Source organism: Anser anser (genome assembly GCF_964211835.1).
Source record: "Anser anser genome assembly, chromosome: 3".
Taxonomy (NCBI): Eukaryota; Metazoa; Chordata; class Aves; order Anseriformes; family Anatidae; genus Anser; species Anser anser.
This window is the reverse complement of record NC_139722.1, coordinates 81,930,349-81,952,508: the sequence shown is the minus strand read 5'-3', so window position 1 is coordinate 81,952,508 and position 22,160 is coordinate 81,930,349. Positions and strand designations below refer to the sequence as shown.

Below are 22,160 nucleotides of genomic sequence, written 5' to 3'. Positions count from 1 at the left end.
GCCAGACCAAATCAGTCCATGAAATGACACAAGAGTCAAGGTCATTACTTACTTATGCTCAATATTGCTGTTAGAAACTCTGCTCAGTATTCATACAATCTTGAAAACCCCTCGTGTCTGTATGACCATCAATTGGCTGTCTCCCTATAGCATCAATTCAGTTTTGCCTGTTTTGGTACCTAGTAACAGCCACCCATGATACCTGTACTGTGCAGGCATGCAGTTGGTCTTGTTTTAAACTTGTAGTCCACATTACTAAATTGGAAACATGGGTTTCAATTCAATCAAAAGTGAGATTAAGTGAAAACATCTCTTGGAGAGATGGTCTAATAATGGATAACTTCAGAGAAAGGATCAAGGGTATATTTCTGTCATATTACTACCATTGTCACTATTTAGAAAACTGAAGAGCAGAAAGAATGCCACTCATTTTACTTTTTACGGGGAGCAGTAATAATGGTACTGTCTAAAACGCAGTTATTTTTTTTTTTTCTTTTAAATGTAAAATGTTGCAGGAATAATGGTTTCAGTATATACTTATTTCCAACAGTGGGAGCTGATACACAATTACACATCTTGTGCAACAGACAATGCAACAGAGGAATTGTTGCACATAAATTAAGTTCCCTGCATGCAAAAAAATCAGCACTGCTAACTTTTAAAACATCATATAATTGTAACTCTGAACTCCCTTCTTCATTTTACACAATGAATTTTCTCAATGGGAAAAGGAAGTTAATGTTTGTGTTTTAAAAAAATAAGCCGGAACTTCTCACTTACCGACAATAAACTGCATTGTTTAAAGACATACACATATGCACACACATGAAAATTATTTTAAATTTTACCTTGTCACCATTTCCTTCTCTTTATTAGAGGCATGGCCTCCACTGCTGAGAGGTCTACTTGCTGCAGATAAGAAATACAGGCGATGATTTTTGAAATACTGATCAATCAAAGGGAGCACAACCTGCAATTACATCAGAAAGAAGTGGTTATTTCAGGGCTTTTTTTGCTATGTTCTGTATTATTCTTTGTAAGTCACAGCTACAGACAAGAGATTTCAAATGTGTATTCTGTTTCAAATTCCTAGTATTTTTTCTTTAGTGTCTGTCTAGTTCTTTTATTATTTTTTATTATTATTATTCAAGATACTTAAAATGTCATCAGTTAAGGCAGCAGTTTTTAAAATATATTTTTATTTATTTTTTTATATTATCTCTGGGACTTGACCTGTTTTCTTTAGGAGTATAAACCAGAAAGTATAATTTAATTTTATCTCACAATTTAATATTTGTCCAATACTACTTACCCAGAAACAACTATTGCTGTTCATGCCTTTTAACATAGGTAGGTTTGAGAAAAATTCACCTAGAACTGTCAGCAAACTAATGGCATTTAATGTTAATTGCTATCCAGAACTCCAAAAACACCCTCACTCACTAAGGGCTTGTCCACAGAAGTTTTCTTATTTACTTCATGTGGTGACCATTACTCAGTACTGCTACAGGTTTCAGCCAGGAAGAGATCCAAAATAAACAGTCAACATGAATCTCAAATTGCTTCCTTTTGGGTGCATGGTTTCAAAAGAAATTCAAAAGAATTTCTGAGTCAACAAACTTGGCAAGTATTGCACTATGGAAGTACTTCAAGAGATTACAATTTACTGCAAAGACACCACGTTTAGAAAACGCTGCAAACGCCTACCTTTGCTTATTTACTAATGAATTGAAAAAGCACTTTGAATATGCAAGCAACATACGAGCTTTTGAATGCCAAAGCTGTAAGTAGATTTTCTTAATTTATAATACATAAATCCTTCTTGGCATAAGGAGGAGAACTGGGCTCATGGGAACCTCATAAAGTTCAACAAGGGGAAATGCAAGGTCCCACATCTGCTGAGGAATAACCCCACATAGTGGGGGTTATATAGCCTTTCACATAGTAAAGGCTGACCACCCTGAAAGCAGCTCTGCTAAGAAAAGCCTGGCATCCTGGTGGTCACCGAGCTGACTTTGAGTCAGCAATGAGCCCTCACTGCAAAGAAAGCCAATAGCATCCTGGGCTGAATTAGGTGGACAGTTGCCAGAAGGTCAAGAGAGATGATTCTTCCTCTCTACTCAGCACCAGTGAGGCCCCACCTGGAGTGTTGTGTCCAGTCCTGGGCTCCTCTGTACAAGAAGGGCATGGACATACTGGAGAAAGTCCAGGGGGTTGGGAGGGTACAAATATAATTAAAGGACTGCAGGATCTTTCATATGAGGAGGGGCTGAGGGAGCTGAGATTATTTAGCCTGGGGAAGAAATGGCCTAGGGGCATCTCATCGGTGTAAATAAATATCTAAAAGGAGGGTGTAAAGATGGAGCCAGATTTTTTTCAGTGGCGTCCCATGACAGGACAAGAGACAAGGGGCACAAACTGAAACACAGGAGGTTCTGTCTGAACGTACGAAAACACATTAAAAAAAAAAAAAAAAAGTAATGTTGACTGAGCACTGGCACAAGTTGCCCAGACAGGTTGTGGAGTCTCCCTGGAGATCTTCAAAAGCCATCTGGACATGGTCCTGGACAGCCTGCTCTAGGTGACCTGCCTGAGCAGTGGACTTGGACCAGATGACCTCCTTCATCTCTTTCATCCTCAACCATTCTGTGATGAAGACATCAGTATTGTTTTAAAACAAGGAAAGAGATAAGGAAGGTGACAGGGAAAGGTACATGACTGTATTAATTCCAGTAGCTATTGCTCATATTTAGCTGCCTAAAGAGTGTGAAAGAGAAAAGTCTTCTGAACTAGACAAAGCCAGTAAAGAGAAAATGTAAGGAGGTTATGAATAACATCACCTGATTAATTTTATATCATGGAGAAAGGGAATAATGACAGTAAGAATACAATCCTGTAGGTTTTTTTTTTTTTCATGTCTGTATTTCATCCCTACATTATTTTCAAGTTATTTTTATTACTACTGCTTCCAGTCATCAAAATAATTATTTAACACAGAAAGCTGTATATATAACAAAAATAATCACATTCACTAACACTTTCTCACTTCAACTACTTACTATGTTGACAAATAATGAGCAAAGATATACTGTACTTTGGCAAAAAACTTGATTTCTTGTTCATATGGAAAGTGTTCTCCTTTTCCTCTGCTGCCACCATCTGCAGAGAGAAGAAAATTTAGCTCCCTATTATATATCCCAACTACAGTCTATTCTGCATTTTCTTAAAAAGTGTACACTATAAATAATATTGTTGGTCTTTAGATGTAGATTTAAGATACCACACACAGGAGTTAGAGGCATTTTATGACAATCTTCTGAGAAAAAAAAGTCACAGCAAATAAAACGTGCAAAGAAAAATTGTCCAAATAGTCACAGATGTGTAGACATCTCATAGTCTAAAGAGATATGGATACTTATTTGAGATGAAAATCTGATTCTACATGTGTATTTTTCTAGTTATAGGCAACACTTGGAAGACTGAACTCTGATTCTACTTCAACATCTTTCTCCTGTAGTTCCCAAGAGAAACAAAATTACCAAATTTTTAATGCATTTAATGCATTTAATGCAGACATTTTTATACAACAGAATTATTGGTTAGAACTACCCAAATGAAATTAAACTTGGTTCTCTTCCCCCAGTTGCTATGAAAGTCACATACTATTGAATAATCTGGTACACATAAACCATTCATTCTTTATTCATTACATTTTCATATGAAGAATGAATATGGGAAACTAGAATGAATCTGAAATACATAACTCTTCAAAATTCATCATCAACTACAGAAAGCTAGAGGAAAAACTCCTTGTCCAAGAAATTTTTATTTTTGGAAAATTTCAGGTTGTTTTTATAATTTCAAACTTCTTAATAAAAGAAAAAGAAGAAGGAGTACTATACCAAACTCCAAAATATACTGATGGGCTTCATCCACATATCTTATAAGTTGCTGAAGGAAACTGTAGGCAAAGCGTTTCTCAATGGAAGGTGTGTCCAATTCCAGGTCCTTAAATCCTCTGAAATAAGAAGTAAGTCAATTTTTATGTGTGTAGAAGGAATCAGATTAGTTTTACCTCTTCTGATGCCATTTTCTCTGGTAATACTTAACCACTTATTCACATAAGAATGGTTCAGTTTACATTAAACAGTACTCTTGCAATTATTTACTTTTTGAGCCATTTGTTAAGATGCAATTAAGATTTCCCAGATAGAAAGCTGGCAGTAAAGGTGACTACTCAGATTAATCCAGTATCATTTTAATTTCTTTCCCTTACCTGTAAGGTATTACCATCTTTTAATGTCCTCCATGGATTGATTTTTGACCGAGGAAGTTTTGAAACTACCAATATACTTTGATTTAAACAAACAAGCCTGAAGTAAATCTAGTCTCCCTCATCATGACTTTTGCCTAGAATTCTGTTCGACTGAAGGAACTTTGAATAGCTATGTAGCATTTATGAAATTTTTTTTTTTGGGGGGGGGGGGAGCGGGGGGGGAAGAAAAGAAGTGTTGGAATTGCAATTTGCTTTTCCCACTGTGTTCCATCATAGTATGATATAAAAAGCCTATCTTCTTTCAACAAATCAACTATTAATTTGCAGAGCAGTTTCATGATGTAGGCCATTGTCTCCTAGCAATAAACTGGTAATGACTTAAGTGGTTCTGCAGGACCAGGGCTCTAACGACTGAAAATAAGAAAGCTATGCTTTACCAGCAAGGTAGTTTGGCACTCCATTGTCAGAACCATGTACATAGCTATTTTGCAAGTTAAAAAAGTAAACCTACCAAACATAACTGTCTTTATAGTCTCATTTCTGTTCTAATTAAGAACATTGCTGATGGGTTCAGATGGGTTCATTGCTGTAGGGTTCAGAGAGATTCTACAACTAAAACTGCTTTCTCAGCTGATACTTATCAGGGTACATATGGGGCTGAAGGAATTTGAGATAATGACAATAATTGGGAAATATGGACTGAATATTGTTAGAGTGTAATAATTGTGAAGAATTTGTGTTGGAAGGTGGTGAAGTGACGAGGGGTGGAGTGTGTAAATTGTCCACCTTTGTTGGTGTTGTGATAATGTTATGTTGATTTTGGTGTGGAGAATTTTTTGTGGATGTAAGTGAAATTTGTGAAGACTGCAAGGAATGTTGATGAATATATTTTAATGGTAATTAATTCTAAGGTGGGAGCATATGCTTCATTAAGGTTATCTGATTAAGGACCCTCTCAGTGTAAAAGGTGGTAGTAAGAAGGAAGCCATAAAGAGGAACACAAAATGTGGTAGAGAAGGAATAAGGGAGAGAATGTCAAAAAACAAAACTCTCCAGTTAGTCATCGATTGGCCATTAAGAAACTACAGACACAACTTTGGAGAGAGCCACATGGATTTTTTAACTCTTAAGAGAGGGGAACTTGAATAACATGAGGATTTGGGATATCCAAATGGATCACTGGCACTATGAAAGCTAATGATGGAATGTGAAGGGGAGAGGGAATCAAGGACGATCAAAGCAGGTAATAGACAAAAAGGGGACAGTCACACAAACTGTGGCCAGTCAGTAACAGCTGTTCAACTAAACACTGCACCTGATCACCACAGTCTGTCCTGTCTTCTTAAATCCTTTCTTAACTATCCCTCTGTGTAACCCACCACATCATTTATATGTGTGTGCTGCAAGGAGTAAGGGCCAGGTATTGGCAAGACCAGGAGGACTGAATACTAGGACAGCAACTGGAATCAGACTGGGGTTCTAAGTGCCTGTGGGCCTGTGGCACCAGCAACTGGAGAGAGTGAGGGTCTCACCATCAATAGTTGGAAAGGAGATAGCTCTTGGTAATGTCTCCATAGGTCCTGCATACCTTGAGCCCAGAGTTCCAGCTCTCCAGGGAACTGCTTTGAATGGATTTGGTGCTAACAACTGGAGTCAGATGGTTGGTGGGTGCTCCTAGCCTGTGGTGTCTGCAACTGGAGCAAGTGGGAGTCTCAGCTGCCAGCCGCTGGGGCAGGAATGGTGTGTGTCCCAGAAACCAGCCAATGGTAGGAGGACAGTGTCAGTAAGGTGAGAGTCTCAGCAGCAGGGGCTGGAGAGGGACCATGGGTCACAGCCTACGTGCCTGAATGCCGGCTGCTTGGGAGGAATTAAATGTTTTTTTCTTCTCCAAACCCAGTGTGCATGCGGGTGCACAAGGGCAATTCACTAGCAAACTTCAAGCCAGACTAGACAGTGAGTAGAAGGCCTCATGTCTGAGCAGATGTATCAGATGAGCAGACGATTCGAGGGTACCCGCAAGTGTAAAGTGTTTGTGAGAAACTAGCATGAATGTAGGCATCAGTTCACTTATGAGTATCAAAATGGACCAGCTGGCAAGAAAGAGACCTCTGAAGTGGGCAAGAGAGCTCAACATCCAGGCAAAGGTATTGTACAGACAGAGGCTGTGCTGGTACTCAAAGGATCCATGAATGTGCGCATGCTTGTAAACTTGGAGAGAAAGGGAAAGGAGGTAGAATGCTTTCACTACTGAACTTCAACCTTTACCATCTGAAGTGGGGGAAGGGGGCTTGACTGTCTATAATTGTTTTATACATGAGTTGAAGGCAGCACTTTGTCCGTAGAAGTCAGTGCAGCTGGGCACGTCAGCATCCCTTGTGTGTATGTGCAGGTAGCTCTGGGAATCATGCTTAAATTCACAGGCAAGTTACATCCCACAGATTCCCTAGTTACCAGTTCTGAAAAAGATCTGGGCTCCTAGACTTGGTTAAAGATGAAAGTTAAGGTTTGAAGGGTCATGGGATGAATTAGAATGGTCACACTCAAATAAAAGACTGGACAGGAAGGCATGTATGGCTGTAAGTCAAGTGGTAAGGGGACAAAGGAAAAACATGATGCAGATGCTTGTTTGTTTAGACAGCACAGTAGACACAGGGGCAGCAGGTACATGGAGTTTATCTTAATAGAAATATCTGCATTTTACTGGCACAGGAGGATGCAGATAAGGCAGGAACTACTTACCAGATGATAAGTGTGTCCAAGTTAACAAGTATATTACCATCCCTCTTAGCCTTCCACTCCTCTAAAAACCAAAAGCCACTTTTCACTTGTGTTTAAGTTAGACAGTAATAAAAAGGATTAGTCCAAAAGGAACGTGTAACCTTGAACACAGATGACCAGTCTTTTTTTATTTTGACAGGGGATGAGAAAAATAACCTTTGCTGACATCCCTCTTCATACATGCTAGTCTGCTGAAGGCAAGTAAATTGTATTATTCTAGCTATCTTGAAAGACTCTACCTAGAATTATTAAATATGCTGTGGGACTCTATAAATGGACTGAATTTCATATAAAATTTAAAAGAACAGAAGTGGGCAGATTTTAGGCAGATGTGCTAAGCTAATTAATTCGCAACGATTACTTAAATCCATCTCTGTGCTTGTTTCATTCTCTTACTAATATTCATATAACTACAAATCTCAGATATGCTTTCAGTCTTTCCTAGTGATTCATATTTCCTAAGCCATACTGATGAGGCAGACATTAATTTAATTAAAATTTTATTCACAATGTATTTAGTAGGTAAATATATGTCCTATTAAAGCCAAAGGGAATTTTGCAGAGAATGTATGCTAACTGAACTATTCATGCTATTTTGATTATTACATTTATTCACTATTATTACATTTATGCTGCAGACTGTATCAGGAAAATTTTTTAAAAACATTGTTTTCATTTCACTCTATTTCACTAACACTACAAATCAACTCAGTTAAAGAAAGGAGTAGTAGATTTTAGAAATGAAACTGTTTTTCTTATCAACACAATTGTCTACAGATTTCTACAAATAGGTGTAGGTGTATGACGTGCCTGTATGGAGACACGGTAGAAAGAAGGAGGTATGTTACAATGTTGAGAGACAGAATACACATGCATGTATGCATTCTGAAGAACAATAGTTGTACTTTCTGCAAACCCTAAAAACCATAAAACACTTCTTCCTTACAGTGTTCCATATAAAGAAGCTGATCCTTACCCTCAGGTACTGAAACCTTAATATGACCCTTTGGTTTTGTTTGTTTGTTTTTAATATAGGGGAAAAAATGAAAAAATAAAAATAAAAAACACTACGAAGGAGTATTAGAAACCTTCTGTGACACTAGTAGTGAACAGAAAATTACCTGGAGACAATATATCCATTAATCTGCAGAAATTTCAGAATATCCTGTGCTTTTTCTCTGTCCTTGGCTTTTTCTTTGGCTGTGAGAGTGTCATAAGGAACAAGAAGAGGATGGTTGCCTCCTCCTACTATGGAATATCGAGAGAATTAAAACATGGAGTATCTGTTGACACAGTAAGTCCTGATATGTAAAAGCACTATTGTAATAACACATAGCATGCTACAGTAAAACCTAGTCTGAAGTACCAATGATTCACTTTTTGGTTTCTTTACACAAACCTGTATTTCTACAAAATGTTCAGATATAAACTTTAGACAGGGCTGCATACATAGTTCTAACATAATCAGTTGCTGTAGATACCAGGAAAATATGTTGGACTTAAAACAAACAAAAAAAAAACAGTTGAAGGAAAAAGTGCTTAACTGTTATAAACATGCATTATCATTACAACCTGATTTAATGAAATTGAATATATTTCAATAAATAACACATCATTTCAGAACAAAACCAAGATCTGTCATTCCAACAGAGTTCTGCTTTTAAACATTCTGATGAAAGCAAAAATGGTTCGTGTAATTTAGCAAGACATATGTATATCTAAGACCTATGAAAGTGATGTAGTTCAATTCTGTAATAGTGAATTAAAGCTAGAAAACTAGAGTACATTTTTCAGACAACTGCCAGTCTCATTAAAAGAATATTGCAAAAACAGAGGGGTGAACAGAATAAATTGCACTTGTATTGCTTATAAAAGGGGGTTGTGGTAGCTTCACAGTGATAACTAGCTGAACCCACCGCACTGTTCTCTTACTCCCCCTCCTCAAAGGCAAAGGGGGAGAAAGTATCTTGGAAAAAAGGTCACAGGTTGAGATGTGAACAGGGAGATTGCTCACCAATTACCATTATGGATAAAACAGACATAGCATAAGGAGATTAATATAATTTATTGCCTATTACTAACAGACTAGAGCAGTAAGAAACTAAAAGCAAAATAAAAACCACTTCCCCCACCACCACCCCCCCATTTACCCTTTTCTATCTCCTCCCTGAGCAGCGCAGGGCAATGGGGAACGGTGGCAATGCAGTCAGACCCTAGGAATGCAGTCAGACCCTACCGCTTCATCATCCGCCACTCCTTCACAGTCACTCTCTGCCCCTGCTCTAGTGTAGGGTCCCTCCCACAGGATGCCACTCCTTCCCAAACTGATCCTGCGTGGGCAGGTCCTGCCTGCTCACAAGCAGCAGCTCTTCAACAACTGCTGCAATATGGGTCTGTACCACGGGGTCCATCTGTCAGGAGCAAATTGGTCCAACATGGGTCCCCCAAAGTCGGCAGATCCCCCAGACCCCCTGCTCCTGCGTGGGCTCCTCTCCACAGGCTGCAGCTCCTGCAGCGGCTCTCCATGGGCCGCAGCCTCCTCCAGGCCACATCCACCTGCTCCACCAGGGGCTCCTCCACGGGCTGCAGCGTGGAGATCTGCTCCGTGTGGGACCCATGGGCTGCAGGGGGACAGCCTGTTCCACCAGGGGCCTCTCCACCATGGGCCCCTCCACAGGCCACAGGGGAACTGCTGCTCCAGTGCCTGGAGCACCTCCTGGCCTCCTTCATTGACTTTGCTGTCTGCAGGGTTATTTCTCTCTACATTTTCTCATTCCTCACTCTCCCAGCTGCTGTTGCACAGCAGTATTTTCTTATATACTTAAATCTGCACACCCAGAGGCACAGCCAGTGTTGCTCCCTGGCTCAGCTCTGGCCAGCAGTGGGTCCCTTTTGGAACCAGCTGGAGATGGCTCTGTAGAGCAGCTTCTGGGATTTTCTCAGAGAGGTCACCCCTACAGCCCCCCTGCTACAAAAACCTTGCCTAAATCCAATACAGTGATTTATTGATATCTCTCTAAATGTAGATGGCTAACTTGGCAAGAACATAAAGTAGCTATTATTAATATAAATATCTTAGTAAAAACAAACATTCTTAGGTCTTCAACTTCTCCCTCATCACAATACATTTATGTGAAAATTGCTATAAAACCCCAGAGAATGGTAACGGTAATGATCAAACTTATCTAAGAAAAAAAATTTACAGTAAGTCTGTAGTAATATTGTAAAAATAAAGGAACAAATTCCCTCAAGAAAATATTGGAGACCTATACTTAGCTGATTTTGTAAGCAACATAAAATTTTCCATGAGTCCTAAGTCCTTTTCAGTAAATGAAGAATGATAACCTATTGGCAAGTAATTTTTTGGGGGAAGTATAGCCCTTTACATTGAGATGATTGCTTCTTATTTTGTTATCACAAATGTGATCTACTTCCACATAGTACAGCTGAAGACATATATAGAAATTCATGCAAGCATATTAAGTATATATGTATCTATGAAAGTTAGTAAGACTATACTAGATCGTGAACCATAATTAGTACACTCAAATATTCAAGAAGGGGGATTGGCACTTGTATTTTCAGTTAGCTAACATACTTCCACGAGAAGCCTTAAATGAGAAATATAAGCATTTTCTGCATTTTCCTACATAGTAAGGAGATACAAATCAACAAAATCTAATTGCTATGATAAAGCTACACTCCTGTTTGCACTTTACACATGTTGGAGTAAATGCAACTTATTTTCATGAAAATACACAAATGCTTTAAAAGCTCTCATCATCTAACACCACTAAATCTCTACTCAGTTCAACAGAGATAACAGCGGGTATTATCAGACCTCCTCTTTACATTAAACTGAGCCAACAACATAATGAGCCAATAAGAGCTTACTACACTGAAAGCCTCAATTTCTTCATTGTTAACCACAGAGCTGTTCTTTTTTTTCTAAGTTATACACACAAATTTTGAATACATGAATAGAAACAATAAATTCAGTGACAAAATACACAAATTAAATTATGTACTTGCCCACGTATCATAGAATCATAAAATTACTAAGGTTGGAAAAGACCTCTAAGATTCTCCTAATTTCCAAACTGAACTTTCCCTGGAGCAACTTGAGGTCATTTCCTCTAGTCCCACCACTAGTTATCTGCAAGAAGATGGTGATCCCCAGCTCCCCACACCTTCCTTTCAGGTACCTACAGAGAGCAGTAAGACCTCCCCTGACCCTCCTCTTCCCCAGACTGAAAATCCCAGTTCCCTCAGCTGCTCCTCATAAGACTTGTGTTCCAGACCCTTCATCAGTTTCGTAGCCTTTCCCTGGAGACACTCAGGGGCCTTGATGTCTTTCTTGTAGTGAGGGGCCCAAAACTGAACACAATACTTGAGGTAGAGCCTCACCAGAGCTGAGTACAGGGGGACAATCACCTCTCTGGTCCTGCTGGCTACACTATTCCTGATAGAAGCCAGGATGCTGTTGGCCTTCTTGGTCACCTGGGCACATTGCTGGCTCATGTCAACAGCCTTTCCCTCATCCACCAGGAGGGTTACCTGGTCATAGAAGGAGATGAGTTTGGTCAGGCAAGACTTGCCTTTCACGAACCCACGCTGGCTGGGCCTGATCCCCTGGTTGTGTGATTGCACTCAAGATGACCGATTCCATAACCTTTCCTGGCACTGAGGTCAGGCTGACAGACCTGTAGTTCCCCGGATCCTCCTTATGACCCTTCTTATAAATCTGCATCACATTAGCAAGTCTCAAGTCAGCTGGGACCTCTCCAGTTGATCATGACCACTGATAGATGATGGAAAGCAGCTCAGCAATAGATCTGCCAGCTCCCTCAGCATCCTCAGGTGGATCCCATCTGGCCCCTCCAACACTTACATACTTTTACCTGAAAAATTTCTGTAAAATTCTAACTGTCACATTAGCTTGTTACAGAAAAGTTATTTTGAACTTCAACAGAAAGTAGTTTTAAATGAAGCTTGCAATGTAAACTATAATGTAATATATTATATTAATATGTAATGTAGTATATAGTATATATGTACATGTTATATGTAATATAAATAAATAATATCATCAAATAACCTGATATTTTGACTCCCACTAGTGTTTTAAGTTTAAAGTACTCCATCATTAATTCTGTTTGGTAGTGTCTGTATATGGTACAGAAAACATCCAGAATAAATACTCAATGAAAATTTCAAGAAACATTACTAAACTGAAGCTACTTGAAATCACCTGCTCCAATGACACTGAAGTTTGCCTAACTGCTCCCTTCACTCTCAATGAAAAGAAAAAATGGCATGAAAGGTCATATCCCTGAGAATTCTCATGTTGTCAGTATTGCTGTAATGAATTTACCTAGCCATTAGAGAACAGTGGCACATAATAAACTGAAAGACATCTTGCCAACAGATTGAAAAAAAAAAATCTAGAAAAAAAAGAAGGATAATCCTCCTATGCATACTTGTATCGAAATTCCACATTACTGTTCTGTTCTTTAAAAATGTTTTAAAAAAACATATTTCAAGACTATAATATATGAATACACACACATACATGAGGAAAAAAAAACACACTCTTGAAGGTTTTGCTCAACTGACAAGTGCATTTACATTTCACACCAAGAAATTCTCAATCAAAAGCCTCTTCTTCATTTATTGTAGCTGCCTCTAGTCATTTCAGTGCTATCTTCCTTTGCATAACACTGTAAATGCTATACAGCATTCTCATTGAAGTGCTGCTCAAAGGTAAAATCTGTGTTCAAAGTTGCTAAGTATAGTAGATGCATTCAAATATTAGTGTTCTTGTAGCCTACAATTTCCCAGAATTAGTCCATCCTGCAGCTACTTAACCTGAATAAAGTTTAAAAGGAAAAGTCTATAAAAATTAAAATAAAAACTGTAATAAGGGGAAATATAATTAAAGGTATGGAAATTTATACTGATTTATCAAAGAACCATTTCAGGTGTAACTTTACTTTTTCATAAAACCATAACTACTGTAATTTAGCTAGAGGCTTACGTATAAAAATGCAAGCACACAATAAAAGGAAAAAAAGGTCAAATTTGGTGTATAGTGGTAGACTTGAGACCTTTGGATAACACAAAACCCTAACTTCAGTCATTTTCAAATGAAAACTTGCAGTTTCTTCAGATATTATTTCCTCTATGTGCAAATATAATGTAATGCACAGTGAAAAAATATCTTTAATACATAAATAAAGAAATGTATTTAACATGGAAGGGACAAGAGTGGCACAATATATCAAAAAAATCATCACTTAGATAAGCAGAGATCACAGATCATATTCAGTTGTTTACATGGAATCAAGGATCTGCTCTAGGTTTACCCATTTGTCAATTCAAAACACCCCTTTAGATCTACCTGAAATAAAAAGGTACCTCAAATGAAACGGAGTTCAGAGACCACAGGGCAATAGTCTGACATAAAAGCTAGAAGGAAAGTGTATTAATGTATCTTCCTGTATTGCAATGGAATTGGTAAACTACTTCAGCAAGAAACGTTACACTCAATATTATAAAAGCTCAGGTAAACTTCTAGACACTAAAAATATCTAGAGTTTACATTACCTTTTGCTTCAAGCTCCATTTTCTTTTTCTTTGCCCATATATTATGGTAGTTTTCAGCCATCATCTCTGCCATAGCCTTAGGAAAATGGAGAGTTTAATGATATGTGCTGCAATGGCCAACTCCCAAGGAAGAATAAATTTCTAGTTGATATTAAATAACAACTTTTGTGTACTAGCAGTTTCCATACAATTACACTGTAAAGGTTCACCAAAACCAAGAGTTTTTATTAAGAATTATGATATAGCATTTGGTTATGATGGGTATACATAGGCAGTAATTAGGGACCCGATGCTGAATAGATAACTGTTAAACAAAAAAGAAGGAACCACACAGAGAAGGAGGAAGAGTACTGGCATGTCAGACAGGGACTTCGTTCTCAAATCAAGGCGAGCAAGAACCCTCTGGCCTTAGTAAACGAAACAAAGGACAGCAGACCAGAGGACTGTGCCAAAATTGTTGTTGGTGGACATAATTGTCAGCGACTACATGGATAAGCACACTGTTAGAAGCACCAACCATTTTACCAGGGACTCCATAGATGCAGACAGTTTTTTAATGAGCAGGAAATTCTCCTCCAGTGTGCACAACGAATAAGTAAATTCTTATAAAAACTCTTTCAGACTGGTAAACTAGAAATTAGACCCCAAACCTACAAGATAAGCCAGAAAAGCTGTCTCTAGTCTCCAACTAGTAAGAACTACTACTGCCTACTACTCCAAGCATGAGACAACTTTTTATACTCTCCCCTCCTGTCCTCCTGACTGTATACTGTCTACGTATTTGCAGCTGCAGAATTTTCTAGGTTTCATTTGTCATTTCTTTCATGGACCTACAGTAACATACTTCTTTCAAGAGAAGAGAAACTTTCAAGCCTTTCAACGAGAACCATGTTTTTTGAAGTAACAGAGGATCAAAAAGCAGTGGTGAAAAAGACAAAAAATAAAAATAAAAGCATATCAAAAGAAATAACAGAAACCACAAAACTTGTTTTCAGTAAATTAGGAGAAAAAAATGCATTGTCAAAAATGTTAGGAATATTAACTATTCTGACTTACATGTACATCTCTGGAGAGGGTGACATTGCTCATGTCAATTGCTCGAGGACTGTAACCATGGGCTGCATCTACTGAGATCTGAATGACAAACACGCAAAACAACAAAGTCGTTGGAGTTGTACACAAGTATTTGATATGAAGAAGTTCACATTTACAAGATATTGAAAGTAATGAAAGTACTTAGGCAAAAAAAGTGCCCTCTAGGGGGCAGAAGGGTCCTATATAGCCCATCTGAAAATACAAAAAGGGTGGTTAACTTAAAGGGTGGTTAACTTAAGCTACATGTAGGTAAAGGTCTACACTTTTTGTTCCCAAAGACAGAAGTCATCAGACACAAACCCCACACATGCAAATACAAATTTCACTTGAAAACATGTTTAAGATCTGAACTCACCGTGAGTAATGATGTACTAAAGTTATGATTAAATCTCTGCATTTACTATAAATTTTTATCCAAATTTTTCAGCCAAATCCTTGATCATCTACTTTAAGGTGAATTCAGGCAATAATCAAGCTTCCATTTTTTTTTCTATTGAAGCCTATTTCTATATAGAATCTACTGAATATGATACTTGTCTGTTTCCTTCTGTCGTCCTCCCAGCTCAGAGAATACCACCATTTTGTCATTCATTCTTTTTACTGACTAAATATGTCACTGGCTTGCTCATTACATTGAAACAAAAGGTCAGAAAAGGATAATTAGCAGAGAGATGCTGGATAGCAAGAAATGTGGCTAGCAATGGGAGGTTACTGGGCCTTCCTCTGCAGGTTCTGCTTTAACAGATAAATTCATGTCCTCCACAGGAATGTCTTCCTTGAAAAGGAACAGTGGCCAGAATTTTATTCCAATGTCTGATACTGTATTTAGATGCACATATAAAAATATGTACATGGCCTAAAAAAAAATCAAAGGCCACCTTTAAAAAGGTATTTCTGTCAGAGAAGAGACTAACATAATGGACATGTGTGCAGCACACAGTAAAAAAAAAAAGTTCTGATAAGTAATTGTTTTGTTTTCTAAAGCAATAAATTCAAGTATTGTTACATCAACACAAAGATACTGATTAAATATAGTTACAATTTCTCAGTGAACAGAGGAAAATGCTAGATTTTGTGTGTGATGACAGCACTACATACAATTTTAAACTTATATACAACATTTTAAACACATAATGAGTATAAATGTGATAGTGTACTCTGAAATACTGGTGTTCTAGAATTCAGGAACTCTTTTCGTACGGTTATGTAATTTCATTAGAGTATGGGGAGACTAACTTATCTACAAAACCTGTTTGAAAAGTTTATATAATTCGAGTCTTATTGGAAAGCTACTAATTCTAAACTGTTCCTTATGCTTAAAGTACGTACAAATACCTGTCAGTATAGTGTTTGGGAGCAGTATTACAAACACCCAGAAGTCACGAAATTTGGAAATCAAGAATTTTAGAAGGATATTGCAGTTTGCAAATTATAATTTCACTTCCTCCCAAGTGATAAAATCCAATCTCATGATAGACACTTTCTAGTATCTAGAGAGTGGACAGGAAGGTTCAACTGCTTATTTTTCACAGGCATTCTGCCAGACTTTCACATATCGACTAAAGAGAGTTGAGTAGAGAGAAGGGGAAGAGATTTTTCCCCTCCATTTTTCCCCCCACTGATCTGTCTCTATACATGTCTCTATGAATGAGAGTGAAAGTGCTACTTTCCTCACCTCAGTTTAATTTGTAAATAACATACACCTGAAAGAGAACACATTGCCAGTACTGTTCCATGTTATCTTAACGGCATTTTGATTTAAGAAGCTATCCTGATGGAAAAAGAAATATGTTTAACATTTTCTGAATTTTGGCCATCTACAGATGTCAACTTTATGCTGCATTAACATTAATATTTGTATTCATTTTCTGTTTTTAAAAAGGACAAAATAAAAATCATTTGTATCTGTACTTTTACTTATTTCTTTACTTACTTAAGGGCATCCATAGCTACCTAATTCCAAAAAACGTATCTTAATACCCAGTACTGATGTGTAATAACCTACTGGATGTAATAATTCAACTAACTTTAAATCAAGTAAAAAAACAAATTCATATTTCAATTTCGTGTAGTTTTTTATTATTATTATTATTATGTTTATTAGCTCATTATTTTGAAACAGGGAAAGAAATTCCAGGTTCAGTGAACAGAAATCTAAACCAATCTTCAGTGTTGTACAATTGCTTGTAAAAAATACCTTCATACATTTGGTATGTATTGGAGTATTATTTCATCACTTGTAAAATCAAAGAATGGAGAGCATGTTTTGCATGATTATTTTTTGCAGTAAATTTACAATAAAGTTACTTACTTGACTGGTTTGAGATATGCGACGTGTCCGATTATACAGTGCCATGGAATCTCCCTCCCGTGTCCTTTCAATCCGCCATCCCCATGCCAGCATGGTTTTCAGTGATTCTTTGATTGGCCATCGATAAATTTCTTTCTCCTAGAAAAATGCATAGGCAATAATTACATTGTTTTTCATGTAGCTGTACAGAGAAAAAAAAATATTATATATATATATGTATATACAGAGAGAGAGAGAGCTGTTGGGCTTCTGCTTAATTACACTGAGATGCAAAGAATTATACTGAAATCACTCCTCATGGAAAAGGGATACTACAATTAAGCAAATAAATCATACAAGATATTTCAGAGTATATTTATCATTTCAGAGGTGGGCAAAATTGTGGCCCTACAGTAAGCTGACTTATCACAGGGATAAATAAGAGTGCTAATGGAATGCTCAGATATGAACTTAAAGGTGGAGTGGTTAATTATCAGGACTAATGTGGCATTTTCTCTGCTTTATGAAACAACACAATACAATCATAGAATCATAAAAAAGTCTACATAGGAAAAAACCTCTGGAGATCATCTTGCTCAACCTTCTGTTAAAGTCAGATTACCTAACCAAATTCGGTTAGATTATCTAGGCATCTGCCATGTCATGTCTTGAATATTCCCAGCATATTACTTCCCTGGGCAACCTACTCCAGCGTTTAATCATTCTCAAAGTAGAAGGATTTCCAGAAAGCATTTCTGCTGAAGCAACTTAATCCCACTGCCTTGCCCTGTCACTGTGCATGCCTGTGAATAATCTTCTCTGTAACTACTATTTAGAGACTGAGATTAGACCCCCCCGAGCTTTCTTTTCTTTAAATTGAACAAACCCAGTTCCTTCAACCTTGCTTCATTTATCAAGTTTTCCAGCCTCCTAATCGAATCCTGGTGGACCTCTGCTGGAGGAGACCAGACAAAGACAATCTAAGTCTTCACCAAGCATTCCTGGATGACCTTACTGTAAGAATATACTGGTATTACGACACTCAGTTTCACCATTCAGACATGAGAGAAAATAGATTGAGTGACCTACCTATTGTATAATAAAGCCCTATTGTCTCTTTCTGAGATTTTGATAAAGGCAACTATCTCACACTAGCTGATGCACTCAAAGAAAAAAAAAAAAAAGATTTTTTAAAAAAGTGATGTAAGCATTAGGCAATATTTTCACAATGAAAGATACAAACTTTCGATCTCCCAGGGTGAAGAAGTATGAATAAATTCCTCACCTTTTCAGAGAGTAATTTGTATTGTTTCATTAATGGTTGCACTTTTGCAGATTCAGAATATGTTTCACCATATGTCCATCCATTGGCAAACTAAAAACAGTAACAAACACGGAGAAAAAAATAGGGAAGAGTGAAAAATTATTTTAAAGTTCTATTTTTATTTGTACAAAGGAACAGAACAATCTTTCCGTAGGTCTGTTCTCTTAAATTTCCTCTCTATTTTCTCAGCATTTTCTCAACCAAAATTTATATTATCCACATGCAATGAAATCAATTATAAGAATACCATCATTTTTAAAAATTAGTGATTTCTTGAAGTAAACATATCAACCTATTTTATTTTTATTGATTTCCTTTAGATATCTATATAGAGCAGAACGCTGTGTTACAGTTGAGGAACAGTTTTTAATACTTGGCACCAGAAACTATCCAAAGGCATAACAATCCAAAGAGTATTTTCCATTAAAAATATAAATTTTAGGTCAATAAAACTCTTTAAGCAATTACCAAGTATATTTAATTAAAAGTCAACAATAAAAATAATGAAATGCTGAAACACTGTTTTGAAATATTCATGTGGACTTACAGAAGTCCCACCTCCAAAAAATGCACTACAAGAAAATGTGTATTTATGTCTTACCTACATACCAATTTGGAGCATAATGAAAAATAATAATATTCAGAGTAAAATCTTTCTAAGATTAAATGGATACAAATAAATAATCTGATTTAGCTGTAAGAGGAATACAGACTTTACCTTTTCCATTGACCATTTATCATGAGAATGTTCTGCATATTTGTTAATGAAATATTCTAGCTTTTCAGGGATTGTGATGCTGAAAGTGAATGACAAAAAAAAATCCATTATATCACACATGCTAAAATGTGAATCTTTGTTTTGAAGAAAAAAATAATAAAAAAAAAATTTACAACACATAAATCCGTTCAAAGCATCTTACTGTGCTGGTTTCCTCACTTACAGTTTGCTCCAAGCCCCAGTTAAATCAAAGACAAAATCTGACCTATTTAATGGGTGCTGAATGAGAATCCCAGCTGTTGTAAGACTTTTGACACACATATGTAAGGAAAATTCAATGATACCCAGTACTCATGTTTCTTGTCATTTATTTCTATTACTAGCATTCATTTTGAGATTTAAGATATAACTATGACCTGTAGCTTCAGAAATGGAGTAATTTATTACATAGTCCTCTACAAATTAAGTGTCTTAACAGTCCTTTTTGAAACACATCATGTACTTTACATATTCCTATAAACTTCATTATATACATGGAGAACTTTAATTTATGACAACTCAGAAGTTATATACTCAAGGGTTTATTTTCCAATACCCCAGTGAATAGCTTAAAAATATTATAAAAATCCCTACTGAAACCAGAAATAAAAAATACACTAGTCCTTGGTTAAGAATGTTTAAGCAGTAAAAGCAGCTATCCTTAACTATCAAACAATCATAGACAGAAACCCCTTCCAAAAATGATTTATTACGTATCACTATTTTTCTGCATCTGCATTCTCACAAATGAAGGGGAATAACTGCTTCTTCATCACTTTTGAAATACCAAACTCTTTCGCCTAGGACATTTAGTCAGCAAGTGTTATAGCGCCATCTACTGCAAAACTGAAGAGTGTGGTTTTTAACCTTCAGTCACAATGAATCACAGAATTGTAGGGATTGGAAGGGACCTCCAGAGATCAGCAGGTCCAACCCCCCCGCCAAAGCAGGTTCCCTAGAGCAGGTTGCACAGGTAGGCATCCAGATGGGTCTTGTATATCTCCAGAGGAGGAGACTCCACAACCTCCCTGGGCAGCCTGTTCCAGTGCTCCGCCACCCTCACTGTAACGTAAAATAAAATTATGTCATACACAGTCAAAGTAACACTTTGCAAGAGCCTAATAAGGCTGGCCAGAAAATATTCATCCATCAGTTAATTAATTTTTGTTTGTTTGTTTGGAAGTGTGTATTTTAGGGGGAACTCTACTGATAGTATAATAACTTGCATAATTTCAGAAATACAGTAAGTGGACAAGTACAATGAGGTTATATTATTGATATCCTTATATGAATAGAGCTTGGACTGGTAAGCAATGGGATGCAGGACTGGCATGTAAAGGAGTATAGGACTGGCTGGAAATGATAATGATTAATGTAGTGCTCTCTTTGTCTTGAATCATCATAGAACTGTTGACTCCTAAGAAAATGAGATGACTGATGATTCTGGTGATGTTAAGTAACATTTTCTGAGGTTCTGAATTTATACTTGCTATTTACAATTTTCTTCTGAAAGGATACCAGAAGAAGTCATCTTTGATTAATTAACAGATAGTATAATACCCTCACTAAGTTTTGTTAAATCTTCATATATCTTAAATACATCTTGGACAAATTAATTTTAGTGGTGATTGATGTGGGTCCCACATTCCAGTCTAGATAATGGCTTCTGCTACCATATTTCAATATGCACATGTGTACAAACATTCTGTATCAAAAGTATCAGACTACTGACAGCATTCTGTTTTCTGAACATTAACACAGACAGAAAGCTCACAAGGGCAATTGAAGCAAATGTTCTACAAGTGGTATTTTCAAGATACAGTGAACAACCACACCACTGTAAGACACTATTCTTTACAAAGGAGAATACGGGCCCACCTGTAGTAAAAAATGAGGACACAAAAATCCCTTTCTGATATGTGTTCTTTCTGACTAACATACTTAAAAGAGCATGGTCAGAGTCTGACTGCCTGGAGAGAATGAAGTTCTTCCTACTTCCCCATTATTTGTAGTAAAAAGAGACTATATGAATGCACGATCATCATCATTTTCTGCAAGTACAGTGTTATTCACAGGCAAAAAAAGCAGTGTCTTATCACATGTAAATAATGACAGGGATGATACAGAACTCTCTGTTTCTCCTGTACATAGGAACATGCTATGCTGTCTGTAGCAGATTTACAAAGATAACTGAAGAGCTCTATCTGAGGCTGAAAATGCATTAAAAATCTGCAAAGTTGTCCAAAGAATCAGTAATGTAACTGGATGCTTATTATTTGCTTGTTATTATTTAATGCTTTTGATTATTTAAAATAAGCAATACAAATAAAAATATAAAGTTAAGGTCTCCATTTTATCTAGAAGATGAGAATTCAGAAGAGTCAGGAATAAAAGCTGTAACTTCACATCATATCCAGCAACAGACTCCAGCAACAGACTCCATCCTTCTTTTACACATTCATTATAAAAAATAGTTGCAACAAAATAATTCCTTACTTGGATGTATCAACAGGTTGAGGATTAAAGTTCCCTTCTGAATCCATTGAAGACTGTTTTTCCATCATATTTACATAATTTGATTCCATATAGTCTGGAGGTAAGGCCCCTGCAACTGCACTCAAACAAGGCAAAGCCAGTTTGAACAATTCTTGTTCGTATTTCTGTGAACCACACAAGGGATATAAAATGAATAGTCAATGGAAGCTATTGACATCGTTAGTAAAATTGATACAGCTACATGTGAGAACAAGCAGCCACAGAATGGCTTTCTTAGTGCAAAATTCAATTTCTGTTCTGAAAATAAAGGAACCTGACTGCACAAAACTTTAGTATAGACTAAAGATAAAGTTAGGATCAAGTAAGCCTAGCTCTTGCTGAAGTAAATGGAAAAAGCAGTGATAATACTGGGAGCAACACTAGACATTTTTCAAATGTCTGGTAGGAGAATATAGCACAGGAACATTCATAGCATTTCCCAATACTTAGATTTGAAATGAAACTCGAAAATTTAAGCCAGTTGGTTAAAATATTCACA

The 22,160-nt window shown here is 36.9% G+C and overlaps 1 protein-coding gene across 1 annotated transcript in view; it reads right to left on the bottom strand.

Annotated features, from left to right (window-relative positions):
* Positions 1 to 22,160, bottom strand: part of RYR2 (ryanodine receptor 2) — a 423,949-nt gene that overhangs the window by 91,230 nt on the left and 310,559 nt on the right. Inside the window, exons 53-62 of the mRNA XM_083827634.1 lie at positions 21,623 to 21,786; positions 19,088 to 19,166; positions 18,331 to 18,420; positions 17,067 to 17,204; positions 14,717 to 14,794; positions 13,661 to 13,736; positions 8,176 to 8,299; positions 3,903 to 4,018; positions 3,095 to 3,159; positions 849 to 970 (exon numbers count right to left, since the gene is read on the bottom strand). Of these exons, the coding sequence (XP_083683760.1) occupies positions 849 to 970; positions 3,095 to 3,159; positions 3,903 to 4,018; positions 8,176 to 8,299; positions 13,661 to 13,736; positions 14,717 to 14,794; positions 17,067 to 17,204; positions 18,331 to 18,420; positions 19,088 to 19,166; positions 21,623 to 21,786 (1,052 nt within the window). The remainder of the gene's footprint in view (positions 1 to 848; positions 971 to 3,094; positions 3,160 to 3,902; positions 4,019 to 8,175; positions 8,300 to 13,660; positions 13,737 to 14,716; positions 14,795 to 17,066; positions 17,205 to 18,330; positions 18,421 to 19,087; positions 19,167 to 21,622; positions 21,787 to 22,160) is intronic.